The 16,270-nt window shown below is 47.5% G+C and overlaps 1 protein-coding gene across 3 annotated transcripts in view; it reads left to right on the forward strand.

The window, feature by feature from the left end:
- The window catches only part of MYO1B (myosin IB), a 362,240-nt gene that overhangs the window by 323,195 nt on the left and 22,775 nt on the right, over window positions 1-16,270 (forward strand). For 2 of the 3 annotated variants that reach the window (XM_075317858.1, XM_075317859.1), the window contains 2 exons: window positions 11,219-11,305; window positions 12,710-12,784. In XM_075317858.1, the coding sequence (XP_075173973.1) occupies window positions 11,219-11,305; window positions 12,710-12,784 (162 nt within the window). The remainder of the gene's footprint in view (window positions 1-11,218; window positions 11,306-12,709; window positions 12,785-16,270) is intronic. The other variant, XM_075317861.1, reaches the window with a different exon arrangement.

Below are 16,270 nucleotides of genomic sequence, written 5' to 3' on the forward strand. Positions count from 1 at the left end.
TGTGCGTCACTAACAACGTGACCCCGACGATAAAACATTAACGATATCGTAGCGTGTAAAGCCCCCTTTAGTCTATGGCACCACACTACCAGCAAATGTCCCCTAGTTTTATGCTGGTGTTTCCCAATGAAATGATGATCCAACTGAGAAGTGATCATTTCTCTCTGCCAAAAAGGTAGTCCGTCAATCCTCTTCCATTTTTAATACAATGAACTAACAAGTCTTCATTGTTGTAGATAATACAGTCATTCAGCAGTATAGTCCACCATGTTATTGAAAAGTGAGATGGCACAAACCTTAGTTTGGAATATTATATACCGTATTTTTCGGACCATAAGACGCACTCAGGTTTTAGAAGTGTAAAATAGGAGAAAAAAAAAAAAATTTGAAGAAAAAAGCAGGACCCCCCCTTTTCAAGATCATCATACTTACCAGCCCCGGGCGTCTGTGTGGCTCCCAGATCGCCCTGTGATCGATCGCCCTGTGATCAGAACGCACACTCACACATCAGAATGCACACTCACACATCAGAATGCACACTCACACATCAGAATGCACACTCACACATCAGAACGCACACCACATATCAGAACACAGTCACGAAATCACACATACTGGTACAATCGTGCGCGCACACTCACCACACCCAGTGATACCACGTGCTTCCGGCCATGTGATGCAGGACAGGTCCTGGAAGCTCAACGCAGTGCACAGTGTTGCAAGTCCTTACGCCACTGAGAAGCAAGCAGTATCGTGCGCTGGATGTGGTGAGTGTGTGGCTGTGATCTGTAGTGTGATTGTGTGTGTGTGCTTTCTTATGTGTGTGCGTTCTCATGTGTGTCTGTGTGTGTGCATGCACAACCTGAACAGGTAAGCAGCCTTAAGGCCCTGTCACACACAGAGATAAATCTGCGGCAGATCTGTGGTTGCAGTGAAATTGTGGACAATCAGTGCCAGGTTTGTGGCTGTGTACAAATAGAACAATATGTCCATGATTTCACTGCAACCACAGATCTGCCAAAGATTTATCTCTGTGTGTGACGTGGCCTTATGGCTCATTCCTCCACCACCAACAGGTGCCCCAGCCACATCATATACAGTGCCTACAAGTAGTATTCAACCCCCTGCAGATTTAGCAGGTTTGATAAGATGCAAATAAGTTAGAGCCTGCAAACTTCAAACAAGAGCAGGATTTATTAACAGATGCATAAATCTTACAAACCAACAAGTTATGTTGCTCGGTTAAATTTTAATAAATTTTCAACATAAAAGTGTGGGTCAATTATTATTCAACCCCTAGGTTTAATATTTTGTGGAATAACCCTTGTTTGCAATTACAGCTAATAATCATCTTTTATAAGACCTGATCAGGCCGGCACAGGTCTCTGGAGTTATCTTGGCCCACTCCTCCATGCAGATCTTCTTCAAGTTATCTAGGTTCTTTGGGTGTCTCATGTGGACTTTAATCTTGAGCTCCTTCGACAAGTTTTCAATTGGGTTAAGGTCAGGAGACTGACTAGGCCACTGCAACACCTTGATTTTTTCCCTCTTGAACCAGGCCTTGGTTTTCTTGGCTGTGTGCTTTGGGTCATTGTCTTGTTGGAAGATGAAATGATGACCCATCTTAAGATCCTTGATGGAGGAGCGGAGGTTCTTGGCCAAAATCTCCAGGTAGGCCGTGCTATCCATCTTCCCATGGATGCGGACCAGATGGCCAGGCCCCTTGGCTGAGAAACAGCCCCACAGCATGATGCTGCCACTACCATGCTTGACTGTAGAGATGGTATTCTTGGGGTCGTATGCAGTGCCATCCAGTCTCCAAACGTCACGTGTGTGGTTGGCACCAAAGATCTCGATCTTGGTCTCATCAGACCAGAGAACCTTGAACCAGTCTGTCTCAGAGGCCTCCAAGTGATCATGAGCGAACTGTAGACGAGCCTTGACATGATGCTTTGAAAGTAATGGTACCTTACGGGCTCATCTGGAACGGAGGCCATTGCGGTGGAGTACGTTACTTATGGTATTGACTGAAACCAATGTCCCCACTGCCATGAGATCTTCCCGGAGCTCCTTCCTTGTTGTCCTTGGGTTAGCCTTGACTCTTCGGACAAGCCTGGCCTCGGCACAGGTGGAAACATTCAAAGGCTGTCCAGGCCGTGGAAGGCTAACAGTAGTTCCATAAGCCTTCCACTTCCGGATGATGCTCCCAACAGTGGAGACAGGTAGGCCCAACTCTTTGGAAAGGGTTTTGCACCCCTTGCCAGCCTTGTGACCCTCCACGATCTTGTCTCTGGTGGCCTTGGAATGCTCCTTTGTCTTTCCCATGTTGACCAAGTATGGGTGCTGTTCACAAGTTTGGGGAGAGTCTTAACTAGTCAGAAAAGGCTGGAAAAAGAGATAATTAATCCAAACATGTGAAGCTCATTGTTCTTTGTGCCTGAAATACTTCTTAATACTTTAGGGGAACCAAACAGAATTCTTGTGGTTTGAGGGGTTGAATAATAAATGACTCTCTGAATAAACTTTTCACAATTTAAAAAAAAAAATAAAAAAAAGAAATAACATTCTTTCTTGCTGCAGTGCATTTCACATTTCCAGGCTGATCTACAGTCCAAATGTCACAATGCCAAGTTAATTCCGAATGTGTAAACCTGCTAAATCTGCAGGGGGTTGAATACTACTTGTAGGCACTGTATTTAGACTATTAAGACGCACCCCCCCCCCCCCACTTTCCTCCAAAATTTGAAGTAAAAAAAGTGTCTTATAGTCTTAAAAATACGGTACTGTAATATCTATTCTCTTGATACTGTGCCATAGTTACAGATCTTGATACTACAACTAAACTCTACAAAGGACAATCTGAGGGTTTTGTCCTGTATTGCCAAAATCAGAAAAAGACTAGGGGTACGTCTACTCAAGATGTATTTACAGCCGATTTGGATCTGGATTATCTGGGCATAAAATGTTAGAATGGTGGATGATAATTTATGGAATTTCCTCCACCTACAGTGAAGAAAGTGGCAAATTTGGACGTACCCTAAAGTTTGTAATATGGCTTTTAGATCTCTGTAATACGATTCATTTTGACATCGGCTGCGATATGAGGAATTCCACTGGTTACACTGAAATACATCTGCAGAATCGGAGGATCCTTTGGTGATGGACGTGTAGTTCAGTGGAACCGTTGTATAGATATGCTGCTCCAGTACATAATCTTTTTTTGGGTGGGAGCATTATTGGTATTAACACCGATTAAGTTTTGGTGGTTATATGTCTGATTGTTCAGGGCCCTGCCATTCACTAGATAGGAGGTCCCAAGGGCACATTCTCCACCCTCTACATGATTTCAATAAAGTCATGGAGATGCATGCACCCAGACGCTCAATATGTGGCGGAGTACAGCGTTCTGACATTTTTGTGTGCCTAACAGAAGTAAATGGAGCTGCATAACATTTGTGTTACCCTCTCTCCATTCAAGCATCCCCTCTCTTTGGTCCTCTCAGTGGTAGGGCCCTCAGCAATCACATATTAATCACTTATAGTATCCTGCAGGTAATGAAAAAATGTTGTGCAGTACTTTATATTGATGGCCTATTTTTAGGATAGGTCATCCATATAAGATCAGTTGGGGTACGACTACTGGTACTCCTGACAATCAGCTGTTAGTGCCACTGTTAGCTGGATGTGCGCAACAAGTATTATTATGGAAATACGGCACTCCCGTCCTTATAGTTGGTGCTCGGAGAAGGTCCAGTACCGTAATCACTTAAGAAGAAAATCCGGCACTCTAGGTTTGTAGATGAAGTGAAAGAAATTTTTATTTCAACAGGCATGTGTTACGTCCGGATGGTGGAAGCACTGGACCGTACACCGATTTCCCCTGAGGAGGCAGCCAGGCCGGTCACCCCGCCAGAGGGTCCTGATGCACGGCAGCCGAAGCACTATTGGTAGCCAGACAGTCCGTAGAGGAGCAGGAAAGGTGTATGTTGCTGAACCCACGGAGTTCTGGACGGTAGTCCGGGTGACTAGGCTCAGGGTCCGAGGCCGGGTTGTAGGGTCAGGCGGAATCCGGAACCTGCTGAGCGATGGGGCGGGTCACCGAACAGAGCCAGGGACTGGAGACTGGCGGAGCTGCAGAGGTGGTGGAACATCCGCCGAAGTCACCGTCAGGGTCCAGGGATGGACTTGGTTCGGAGCGGCTGGCGTGGCAGGACAGGCTCTGCGAGACAGACAGGGTTAATACAGGGCAAAGCACAGGGTAAAGCAATACGGGGACCTGAACACTAGCTTGCTAAACACGTAGAACAGGCCCCGCCCACCAGGAAAGAGAACCCTAATATACCCTGTACCTGTCTATGCAATATCCTGTTTCTGGGTGCTGGCCCTTTAAGAGAGGGTCAATGACCGCGCGCGCGCCCTAATGCGCATGCGCGAGGCCCGTGTGCCAGAAGCCAGTCCAAGAAGCGGTGAGGAGGAAGCAGGAGCGCCCGGCTGTGTGTCCCATGTCGCAGAGGAGCGCCGGGAGCGGGGAGCAGGACACAAGGAGGGTGCAGGCGAGGAGGACGGGACCGGGACCGGGGTGGTGAGCAGGGGACGCCGGCGGGAACCGGGGAGCGGACCACGGGGACCGGAGTGCGGGGCACGGGGACCGGAGAGCGGGGCCCGGGGACCGAGAAGCGTGACAGTACCCCCCTCCCCCACGCCCCCCTCCCCGCAACCGGGACAGGAAGGCACGTATCAGAGGAGTGCCAACATTCTCCCGGGGCTCCCAGGACCTATCCTCGGGACCATACCCCGCCCAGTCCACCAGGAAGTATTGCCGACCTCGCACGGTCTTCATGGCCACGATATCCCTTACCGCATAGATGTCATCGTCAGCGATGGGAGGAGGAGCAGTACCGGCATCAGCGGAGAAGGCACCAAGGACAACAGGCTTGAGCAGGGAGACATGGAAGGAGTTGGGTATCCGCATCGTGGCCGGGAGCTGCAGCTTGTAGGAGACTGCATTAATCTTGCTGATGACTTTAAACGGCCCGATGTAACGAGGACCCAACTTGTACGATGGCAACTTCAATCGGACATATTTGGATGCAAGCCAGACCAAATCACCAGGAGAGAAACACGGGGGATCCAGGCGCCGTTTGTCTGCATGTCTCATCATCCGCAAAGAAGCACGCTCTAGGGAAGTCTTGACAGAGCTCCATATGGCTGAGAAGTCTTGGACCAGAGCATCTGCTGCGGGACGTCAGAAGCCGAGGATACTGGCAATGGGACAGAAGGCTGAAGTCCGTAAACGACTCGAAAGGGAGAGCAGGAAGTGGACTCGCTGATGTGGTGGTTGTGGGAGAACTCAGCCCAAGGAAGAAGCGCGGACCAGTCATCGTGATGGGCATTAACGTAGTGGCGCAGGAAGGAGGTCAGGATCTGATTGACCCGTTCCATTTGCCCATTCGACTGAGGATGGTAGGCTGAAGAGAAGTCCAGAGATACTCCCAGATGTTTGCAGAGGGCCCTCCAGAAGCGCGAAGTAAACTGAGTTCCTCTGTCGGACACAATGTGTGCGGGAAAGCCATGCAATCGGAATATATGTTGTATGAAGGAGTCGGCTAGTTCCTGGGCAGAGGGCAGCCCGGCCATGGGAATGAAGTGAGCCATTTTTGAGAAACGGTCCACCACAACCCATATGACTGTGTGTCCGGAGGATAAGGGTAAGTCCGTAATGAAGTCCATTGCAATATGTTGCCACGGAACGGAAGGAATGGGCAGAGGCAGAAGACGTCCATATGGTAGGTGCTTGGGTGTCTTGTTCCGGGCACAGGACGAACAGGCTGAGACGAAGGTTGCGACGTCTTTACGGAGAGACGGCCACCAGTAGTGACGGACAATCGTACTCCACGTCTTCTTCTGACCAGCGTGGCCGGCGATCTTTGAGGCATGGCCCCATTGCAGGACTCTGTGTCTGTCAGTATCAGAGACATAGGTTTTCCCAGGGGGTATCTGAGTCAGAGCGACAGGAGCCACCGGAATGACTTTACTGGGGCTGATGATGGGCTGGAACGTCTCCTCCTCCAGCTCAATGGGCACGAAGGACCTAGACAAGGCGTCTGCCCGCATGTTCTTGTCCGCGGGCCGAAAATGGAGTTGGAAATCAAAACGAGCGAAAAACAAGGACCAGCGGGCTTGTCGTGGGTTCAGTCTTTGGGCTGACCGCAGATACTCCAGATTCTTGTGGTCCGTGTAGATAATCACAGGATATACAGCTCCCTCCAAGAGGTAGCGCCATTCCTCCAAGGCCAGCTTGACGGCCAGTAGCTCCCGATCACCGATGGTGTAGTTGCGTTCGGGTGCCGAGAAGCTCTTGGAGAAGAATCCGCATGTAACCATCTTCCCGGAGCAGGATTTCTGCATCAACACTGCCCCGGCCCCTGAGGAGGAGGCATCCACCTCCAAGGTGAACTGTCGGTTCAATTCAGGGCGATGAAGAACTTGGGAGGAAGCAAACGCCTGTTTCAATGAGCAGAACGCGGCATCGGCCGCCGGTGGCCAGTCCTTAGGATTAGCTCCCTTCTTGGTCAAGGCAGAGAGGGGTGCAGTCAGGGCAGAGAAGTGCGGGATGAATTGCCGATAATAGTTCGCAAAGCCAAGGAAGCGTTGGATAGCCTTCAGTCCGGATGGAGGAGGCCAGTTGAGGATGGAAGACACTTTCTCGGGGTCCATCTGCAGGCCGGTGTCCGAGATTACATAACCCAGAAAGGGAAGGGACGACTTTTCAAAGACGCACTTCTCGTATTTGGCGTACAGACGGTTCTCTCTAAGCCTTTGGAGCACTAGCTGCACGTTCTCTCTGTGGGTCTGTAGGTCCGGAGAGAAGACCAGGATGTTGTCCAGATACACCACGACACAGACATAGAGGAGATCTCTGAACACGTCGTTTACCAATTCTTGGAAGACTGCCGGAGCATTACACAGACCAAAGGGCATGACACAATACTCGTAGTGCCCATCCCGAGTGTTGAATGCGGTCTTCCATTCGTCTCCAGAGCGAATGCGAACCAGGTTATAGGCCCCACGGAGGTCCAACTTGGTAAATACACGAGCTCCTCGGAGCCGATCGAATAGTTCGGGGATGAGAGGCAGAGGGTATTTGTTTTTTACGGTGATCTGGTTTAATCCCCGGTAGTCAATGCAAGGGCGCAGATCACCCTCCTTCTTCTTGACAAAGAAAAACCCTGCTCCGGCAGGGGACGAGGATCTCCGAATGAAGCCCTTAGCCAGGCTCTCGGTGATATAGGCAGACATGGCCCGTGTTTCAGCAGGGGACAAGGGGTATATTCTTCCTCTAGGAGGCGTAGTTCCTGGCAATAGATCGATGGCACAGTCGTAGGGACGATGAGGCGGTAGTACCTCCGACTCCTTTTTATCAAAAACGTCCGAGAAGGACCAGTAGGCAGAAGGCAGTCCTGGTAGAGACTCTGGAACCGTAGGTCGTCGGATGGGCTGGATGGATTTCAGGCATCTCTCGTGACACGAGGAGCCCCATCGGGTAATTTCACCTGTACTCCAGCTGACCGACGGTTCGTGTGCCCGTAACCATGGGAGTCCCAGCAGGATCTGATGAGACATGCGCGGGAGGACGTAGAAGGTGATCTTCTCGGTGTGCAGGGCACCGATCCGTAAGTCCACAGGCTTGGTGATCAGTGAGACGGTGTCAGAGAGGGGTCTCCCATCTACAGAGGCGATCACCAGCGGTTTTTCTAGTGGGAGAACAGGCACCTGGTACTTATCCACTGTGGCCTGCTGGATTAAGTTGCCTGCTGCTCCGGAATCGAGATACGCCTCTGCTGTGAACCGGGTCTCTTCTGTAGTGACTTAAACAGTCCATGTAACGGAGTCTGAGAGAGTCCCAGCACCTAGGGTGGCCTCTCCTACCAAGCCTAGGCTTTGGAGTTTCCCGGCTTCTCGGGACAAGAGCGTAGCAGGTGTGTGCCATCACCGCAGTAGAAGCAGAGACCCTTTGCTAGTCGTTCTGCTCTGCGTTGCTCAGACTGCCTCAGGCGGTCAATCTGCATGGGCTCGATGGTAGACGCGCCAGGTGACGCCGACTGGGGAGCGATGGACTTCTGTGGTGGGGAGGAGTGCCTTATCGGACGCCTCTCGCGGGACACCTCTTTGGCTCGTTCCTGAAAGCGAAGATCCACTCGAGTCGCTAGATCAATCAGGGCATCCAGGGTGGAAGGCACGTCACGACCAGCCAGCTCATCTTTAATACGACCCGAGAGTCCTTCCCAGAAGGCGGCGGTTAGAGCCTCATTGTTCCACCCTAATTCCGAAGCCAAGGTGCGAAAATGTATAGCATATTGGCCCACCGTCAGAGTCCCCTGACGTAGCCGGAGGAGGGAAGAGGCAGACGCGGAGGCGCGTCCGGGCTCGTCAAAGGTGCCACGAAAAGCCTGCAGGAACTCCTGGATGTCGGCGGTTACCGGATCCTCCTTCTCCCACAAGGGGTTCATCCAGGCCAGTGCCTCTCCCTCTAGATGGGACATCATGAACGTGACCTTGGCTTGGTCAGAGGCAAAAAGGTGCGGCAGCAGCTTGAAATGGAGGGAGCATTGATTTATGAATCCCCTGCAGGTCTTGGGATCTCCGGCGTACCGGGGTGGTGAGGCCAAACAAAGTTTGGAAGTATCCGAGGAGGCTGCCAAGGGAGCTGCGGCCGTGGATTGCACAGTGGACACCTGAGATGCCAAGGACGTGGCCGTTGCTTATAGCGTGTTCAGGCGGGTATCCACAGAAGACATGAAGGACAGCATGCGGGTCTGGGTCTCGCGCTGTCGTACGAGTTCCTGCTGCAAGGCCGCTAGTGCTTTGGCGGGATCCATGGCCTGTTCTAGCTGTTACGTCCGGATGGTGGAAGCACTGGACCGTACACCGATTTCCCCTGAGGAGGCAGCCAGGCCGGTCACCCCGCCAGAGGGTCCTGATGCACGGCAGCCGAAGCACTATTGGTAGCCAGACAGTCCGTAGAGGAGCAGGAAAGGTGTATGTTGCTGAACCCACGGAGTTCTGGACGGTAGTCCGGGTGACGAGGCTCAGGGTCCGAGGCCGGGTTGTAGGGTCAGGCGGAATCCGGAACCTGCTGAGCGATGGGGCGGGTCACCGAACGGAGCCAGGGACTGGAGACTGGTGGAGCTGCAGAGGTGGTGGAACATCCGCCGAAGTCACCGTCAGGGTCCAGGGATGGACTTGGTTCGGAGCGGCTGGCGTGGCAGGACAGGCTCTGCGAGACAGACAGGGTTAATACAGGGCAAAGCACAGGGTAAAGCAATACGGGGACCTGAACACTAGCTTGCTAAACACGTAGAACAGGCCCCGCCCACCAGGAAAGAGAACCCTAATATACCCTGTACCTGTCTATGCAATATCCTGTTTCTGGGTGCTGGCCCTTTAAGAGACGGTCAATGACCACGCGCGCGCTCTAATGCGCATGCGCGAGGCCCGTGTGCCAGAAGCCAGTCCAGGAAGCGGTGAGGAGGAAGCAGGAGCGCCCGGCTGTGTGTCCCATGTCGCAGAGGAGCGCCGGGAGCGGGGAGCAGGACACAAGGAGGGTGCAGGCAAGGAGGACGGGACCGGGGCCGGGGTGGTGAGCAGGGGACGCCGGCGGGAACCGGGGAGCGGACCACGGGGACCGGAGTGCGGGGCCCGGGGACCGGGAAGCGTGACAGCATGATATTTTGTGTGACAAACAAATAACGTGACCAAAATGTTATTTGTTTGATTGTCGCACAAAATTTCACGCCTGTTAAAATAAAAAAATCTTTCACTTCATCTAAAAACCTTGAGTGCCGGATTCTCTACTTAATGGATGTGCTCAACAGTCGAGAGAAACTACACAGTTCCAGCCTCTATATATTGGCCGTGGTTGGGTTAGGGTATGTGCGCACGTTGCTTTTTACCTGCTTTTTACCTGCTTTTTTGCTGCTTTTTCTTCTGCGCTGTTTAATGCCAAAATGGATGTGTTCTTCTATTCAAGCAAAGTCTATGGGAATTTGGGTTTCTTGTTCACACTATGTTGTTCAAAATGCTGCCTTTTTGTGGCAGAACTTTGGTCAAAAACTCAGCTTTGCAGTGCAAAACCCAAATGGCAAAAACAATTGACATGTTGCTTCTTTGAAAAGCTGAGTTTTTGACCAAAGTTCTGCCACAAAAAGGCAGCATTTTGAACAACATAGTGTGCACAAGAAACCCAAATTCCCATAGACTTTGCTTGAATAGAAGAACACATCAATTTTGGCATTAAACAGCGCAGAAGAAAAAGCAGCAAAAAAGCAGGTAAAAAGCAGGTAAAAAGCAACGTGCGCACATACCCTTAGGCACATCCATACCTTTTATAGGGGTGGATCAGCAGTACCAAATATAGTTGACAAAGCTATATAGTTCTGCTCTTTAAGAGGTTATTTTCGGTCATTAGCACTGATAACAGCTGATTGACAGGTGTCGCTGCCCTCTGATCTGGTACGGAGGATCTATCCTAAGGCTATGTTCACACAGGGCTTTTTTGGTAAGTTTTTGCTGCGTTTTTTAGCTGCAGATTTGCCTTCGTTTTATGCAAATCCATGATAATATAAAGCTGCTTTTTACAGTCCCAGCAAAGTCTATGAGATTTCTGAAATTCATGCACACACACACCAACACATCAGGTTTTTTTCCTGACTGTGTTGTCAAATACCTGCGTTTTTGGTCAGGTTTTTAAAGAATGAGCATGTCAATTCTTTGCTGCAGATTTGCTGTATTTTTTGATTGATACAACCCATTTTGTAGAAAAAAGCAGCAAATCCGGACCAAATCTGCAGCAAAAACACCACTAAAAATGCATGAAAAACGCCCCAAAAACGCACCAAAAATGCAGATGACTCAAAGGAGATTTCCTGCCACAGGATCAGGTTTTGGTCAGGAAAAAAAATTACCAAAAAAGCCCTGTGTGAACATAGCCTAAGAATAGGCCATCAGTCTAAAATACCAAATAATCTATTTAAAGTAAAATATTTGACTAGTGCATCATGTCTCCAACCTCGCATCCAGATAGGGATTTTATTTCTTTTATTACATACTTACAGACCTTTCCTTATGTCTGAAATACTTTCTCATTTGGGAAGTTCTCTTCTGGTGAATTTTCTTTCTGCCTCCAGCTATGTTTCCACTCAATATCTAAACATTTTAGGCTCGAAGGGAATTGAAACGCTTGAAGGAGGAGGCTAGGCGTAAGCATGCAGTTGCAGTCATTTGGGCTTACTGGCTTGGACTGAAGGTACTTCCTCTACCGATGTAAAATCAATTTATTACTAACCCAATCTCTCTGATTGTTTCCTGTCCATGTCTAGCTGTTGGCTGTGGTTCTTGCATACTTCTAAGCATGGTGCAGAAGCTGATATCTGTCTAGGGATAGGCCATTAAATCTTTTGCGTACGTCATTCATTTCCTATAGGGAAAAATGTTGACCATTTTTATTGTGGTAACTATTATGGAGATACACTAATATCTATATAAACTACTATTTTACTTGTTTAATGTTACTTTTTAATGTCGTTCTACACAATTATTTGGTGGTATTTGATTGGCATCTATTACCTATATACCAACATATATAAGCAGTCCTTTATAGACTTTATCACTCACTGTCTCTATTTGGGCTCACAATCTAAATTTCCTATCAGTATGTCTTGGAAATGTAAAAGGAAACCCACGCAAACATAGGGGGAGCACACAAACCCCATCCAGATGTTGTTGTCTTTCATTGAATTTCAATCAAAAACCCTAGCGCTGGAAAGCAAAAGTGCAAATTATTGAGCCAGCGTCCTGCCCATACAGTAATTGTATTGCTCACTGTATATGTGTTTTATTTCCATGCCTGTCAATCACTTTTATATGGCTGTGTATATTTGAAGTGTACCCAAAATTCATGTGTAGCATCACTTATTGTGAATTATTCAGGATTATGTGGGTCCTGTAAACATGGATGGATTATCATAGAATATAACAATCTAAATAAAAAAATGTAAAAAGTTGAAGCAAGATGGGACATCCAATGAATATAGTGGTGTCGTTTTTTGTTTTTTTTTTTTGTTTTTTTTGCGTTACTCTGGTTTCTGTTTTTGTCCGTTTTTATTGCCAATCACTGGTTTCCTAAACCTCGGCTCTGGAATTCCATTAATTTGGATTTGCATTTTGGTTTTACTATGTGGTTATAGTATGAAAGAAGGGAGAGAGTGTGTTATATTTACAGATTACTTCTAAACTTCACTTTCCATAAAACGTCAGTAGTTTTCCCAAACATTAGTTTTACTTTTTTGGCAATGTGTTCTTATAGAATAAAAAAAAAGACAAAAAAGACCACAGTTGGTACAAACAATGGCTTTAAAGACTGGGCTTTACTCTGGCATCTAAAGTCATTTCAGTGTTTTCATTCTTAAATGCTTAATTGCAGCTATATAATCAAATCCAAGTATTATCAGTTTACATTCATCATTCATGAAATTCAACCTTTTTATGTCTATTGTTTTGTGTATGTATTGTTTTATGTGACAAATGTAGTATGATAGAGTAAATTGCAACTAACAATTTGTGTTCCTAAAATCTATTTCCCAGAAATCTGTGTGGTCTTAGGTGCTTCTGAAATAAAAATTCCATTAACTTTGATTTTTCTTATACTTAGGTACGTAGAGAATACCGGAAATTTTTCCGTGCCAATGCTGGAAAGAAGATTTATAAGTTCACAATACAAAGAATAGTGAGTATTCTATACCATGCATACTAACCCTAGCTTAGAGTAGATTTTTATTTACCTCATGTGTTTATTTATGTTATACAGTTAAGTCCACAAATATTTGGACAATGACACAAGTTTTGGCATTTTACCTGCTTACCAAAACATATTTAAGATACAATTATATAATCAATGTAGGCTTAAACTGCAGATGCTCAGCTTTAATTTTAGGGTATTCACATCGTAATTGGAGTAAGGTTTTAGTAATTACAGCTCTTTATTATGTAGTTGTATCTTTTTCGGTGGACTAAAGGTAACGAAAAGCTCTTTAATGGGCTTCATGGGCTATTACTTCGTTAATACATAAACAATTAAGCAGGTAAAAGGTCTAGAGCTGATTCCAGGTGTGGCATTTGCATGCTGTTGATGTAAACCCACACCATGCGGTCAAAGGATCTGCGAATGCAAGAGAAATAGACCCTCATTATTCTGAAAAAGAAAAAGAAGAGATCCATTAGAGAGAAAGCAGAAATGTTAGGAATGGACAAATAAATTGCTTGGTGCATTGTGCAAAAAAAATAAAATAAAAGTGTGCACTGGGAGCTTGGGAATTCAAACAGGCCTGGGTATCCACAAAAAACAACCGTGGGGGATGATCGCATTATCTTCTCCATGGTGAAGAAAATCCCTCATCCACCCAATTGACAAACACTCTCCAGGAAGTAGATGTTTCAGTATCTAAGTCTACCATAAAAAGAAGCCTTCATGAGAGAAAATACTGAGAGTTCACCATAAGGTACAAACCATTAATCAACCTTAAAAATAGAAAGTCAGATTACACATTGCCAAAAAAATCTAAAGAAGCCACCCAGTTCTGGCAAAGCATTGTATGGATAGATGAAACTAAGATCAACCTGTACCAGAATGATGGGAAGAAGAAAGTATGGAGATAGCTTGGAACGGCTCATGATACAAAGTGTGCTGCCCCCACGTCAGTAGCAGCCGGGCTGCTCGGATCCGAACCCGCAGTGTGTCACACAGACACTCCAAATGAAAGAAAGGCGTATTTGTACGGGATTTGCCGTAGTCAGTCTGTGACGCCACCCACGGTGTGTGGTGAAGCATGGCACCACCGCTGCTATTGTGGGACACCCGGGGCGATGGGATGGCATCTGGTTGTCAACTCCTCCGTGGGTAGGGATGGTTTCCCCGGGACCCGGTGACTTGGTGCAGGGGACGGTGATGGCAGGGGCCGGCCTGCCTGGTCAGTCCAGGGAGTCTCAGCTTACTCACGGTTAAAGAAATCAGACAAGTCCAGTGGTTACCCAAGGTGCTGGTGGCCAACCGCCGCAGCCGGGTGTACTCTGGTCCCCCACCCGAGCTGGTGGTCTGTGTCACTTTCCTCTGCACTGTGTTGTGATGTGGTGGACTTCCCAGTGTGGAACGCGGGAGTCTGCTCCCGGTACTACTGTTGGGAGCCGTGGCCGCTGACTCTGACTCGTGGGATCTACCGGGCCCTGGCGAATGCCTTATTCCTCTCTGTGGGTGGTTGTCTGCTTTTGGGACTTTGGTTGGGACAGGACCTATAATCCTGCCCTCAATTGGTTAATTAGGTAGGCCGTTTGTTCCGGTCCTGGCTTCAGGGTCCAAGTACCCCCTCTGGTCACAGTTTCCAGGTCGGTTCTCCGGTATCGGTACCGGCGGGCTCCAACCCTGCCCCGGTCCACCTCGGATCTCCGGCTGCAGTCTTCCCATCTCCTGCTAGACACGGACCACCGTCTTCCACCTAGCCAATGCACCAGGGCTCCAACCCCGACGCCTTTGCTCTCTGCTCTTGAGCTTCACCTCCTCCACCACTACGCCACTTGAGCTCTAAACGTGAACTACTCCTTTTCCCGCCCCGGGTTCTCCAGACCCCCAGGTGGGCGTTCTCCATCCGCCTGGTCCCACCCAGTGGTGTGCCTGTCCTACCCTGAGGGGGGTGACTAGGGTTTCAGGTCAGCTGTGTGTAACCCTGTGAGGGGAGGTGTTGAGCGGGGGCCTAATCTGTGTGATCACCTGGCAGCGCCAGGGTGTCACAAAAGCATATCACATTCTCTGTAACACATGGTGGAGGCAGTGTGATGGTCGGGTATGCATGGCATCCAATGGCCCCGAGACACGAGAGTTTATTGATGATGTGACTGAAGACAGAAGCAGGTGGATAAATTCTGAAGTGTACAGGGCTAACTTTCTGCTCATATTAAACTGAATGCAGCAAGATGATTCGACGTTGCTTCACAGTAAACTTACTGCAAAAGCAACACAGGAGATTTTTAAGGCAAAGAAGTGAAATTTTCTGCAATGGCCAAGGTAGTCAGCAAATCCTAACCCCATCATGCTTAATACAAAACTTAAAGCAAAAAGACCCACAAACAAGCAACAATTGAAGTCAGGCCGGCAAAGCATCACAAAGGAGGAAACCCAGAGTTTGATGATGTCCATTGCTTCCAGAATTCAGGCAGTCATTACTTGCGAAGGATTCTCTACAAAGTATTAAAAATTACCATTTTATTTATGGTAAAGTTAATGTGTTCAATTACATTTGAGCCCCTGAAATGAGTAGACTTTGTAGAAAAATGGTTGCAAATTTTAAACATTTCACAGGAAATTTTTGTTGAACCCCTTTCATTAAACATGAAAGTCTCCACTTCAATTGCATCTCAGTTTTTTTATTTTAAATAAAAAATAGCGGCATGCAGAGGCCAAATCACGAAGATTCAGACACTGTCCAAATATTTCTGGACCTAACTGTATGTGTACTTTACCTATAGAAATCCAACTACTAAAGCTGAGCTGACTGATCCACTCTGATTCAAATGCCATGAAATTTACACATTCATTTCAATTTGAACAGTTTCCAATTTAATTCGCTAGGATCAAGAAAATAAAAATGTCCAGCACTTTTTCACATGTTGCAAAGAATGTTTCAGCTAGAAACCAGGTTAATGATATCAGGCACAGAAATGCACGCTTCCCTATGATGTCTTATCACATGGTCTAGCACAATCAGGGGGGACTATAAAAGATGAAGGCATGGAAAGCACCACCCATTTTAGGATTTTCCTATTGATAGGAGGTCAAAGCTCATCATTATAGATTGGAATATAATGCCTTAAGTAAGAATGCGTTGTCCAGCTACATTGCTGAAAAACATTGACAATGGGAGTGGTGATTTAAGTCCGTGAATAACAGTGATAGGGAGGTACAGAACCTGCAGAGTACCATTTTTATATCATTCTTGATGCACTAAAATCAAGACACACCATTTAATACTCCTCTGTCTTAAGCATTAGTTTCAGCATTTTCCTTCATTAGCAAAATTGTGTGCTTTTTAGAATAGCAGACTTGCTGAAGAATACAAAAAAAACACAGCACGTTTGCTCCCTAAAATAATTTCTATGGCTTTTTCATTTAGCAAACAACAAAGACCTTGAAACTCCCCAAACAGAAATAAATTTCATTCGATCC

The sequence above is a fragment of the Anomaloglossus baeobatrachus genome, chromosome 7, assembly GCF_048569485.1.
Source record: "Anomaloglossus baeobatrachus isolate aAnoBae1 chromosome 7, aAnoBae1.hap1, whole genome shotgun sequence".
Classification (NCBI taxonomy): Eukaryota; Metazoa; Chordata; class Amphibia; order Anura; family Aromobatidae; genus Anomaloglossus; species Anomaloglossus baeobatrachus.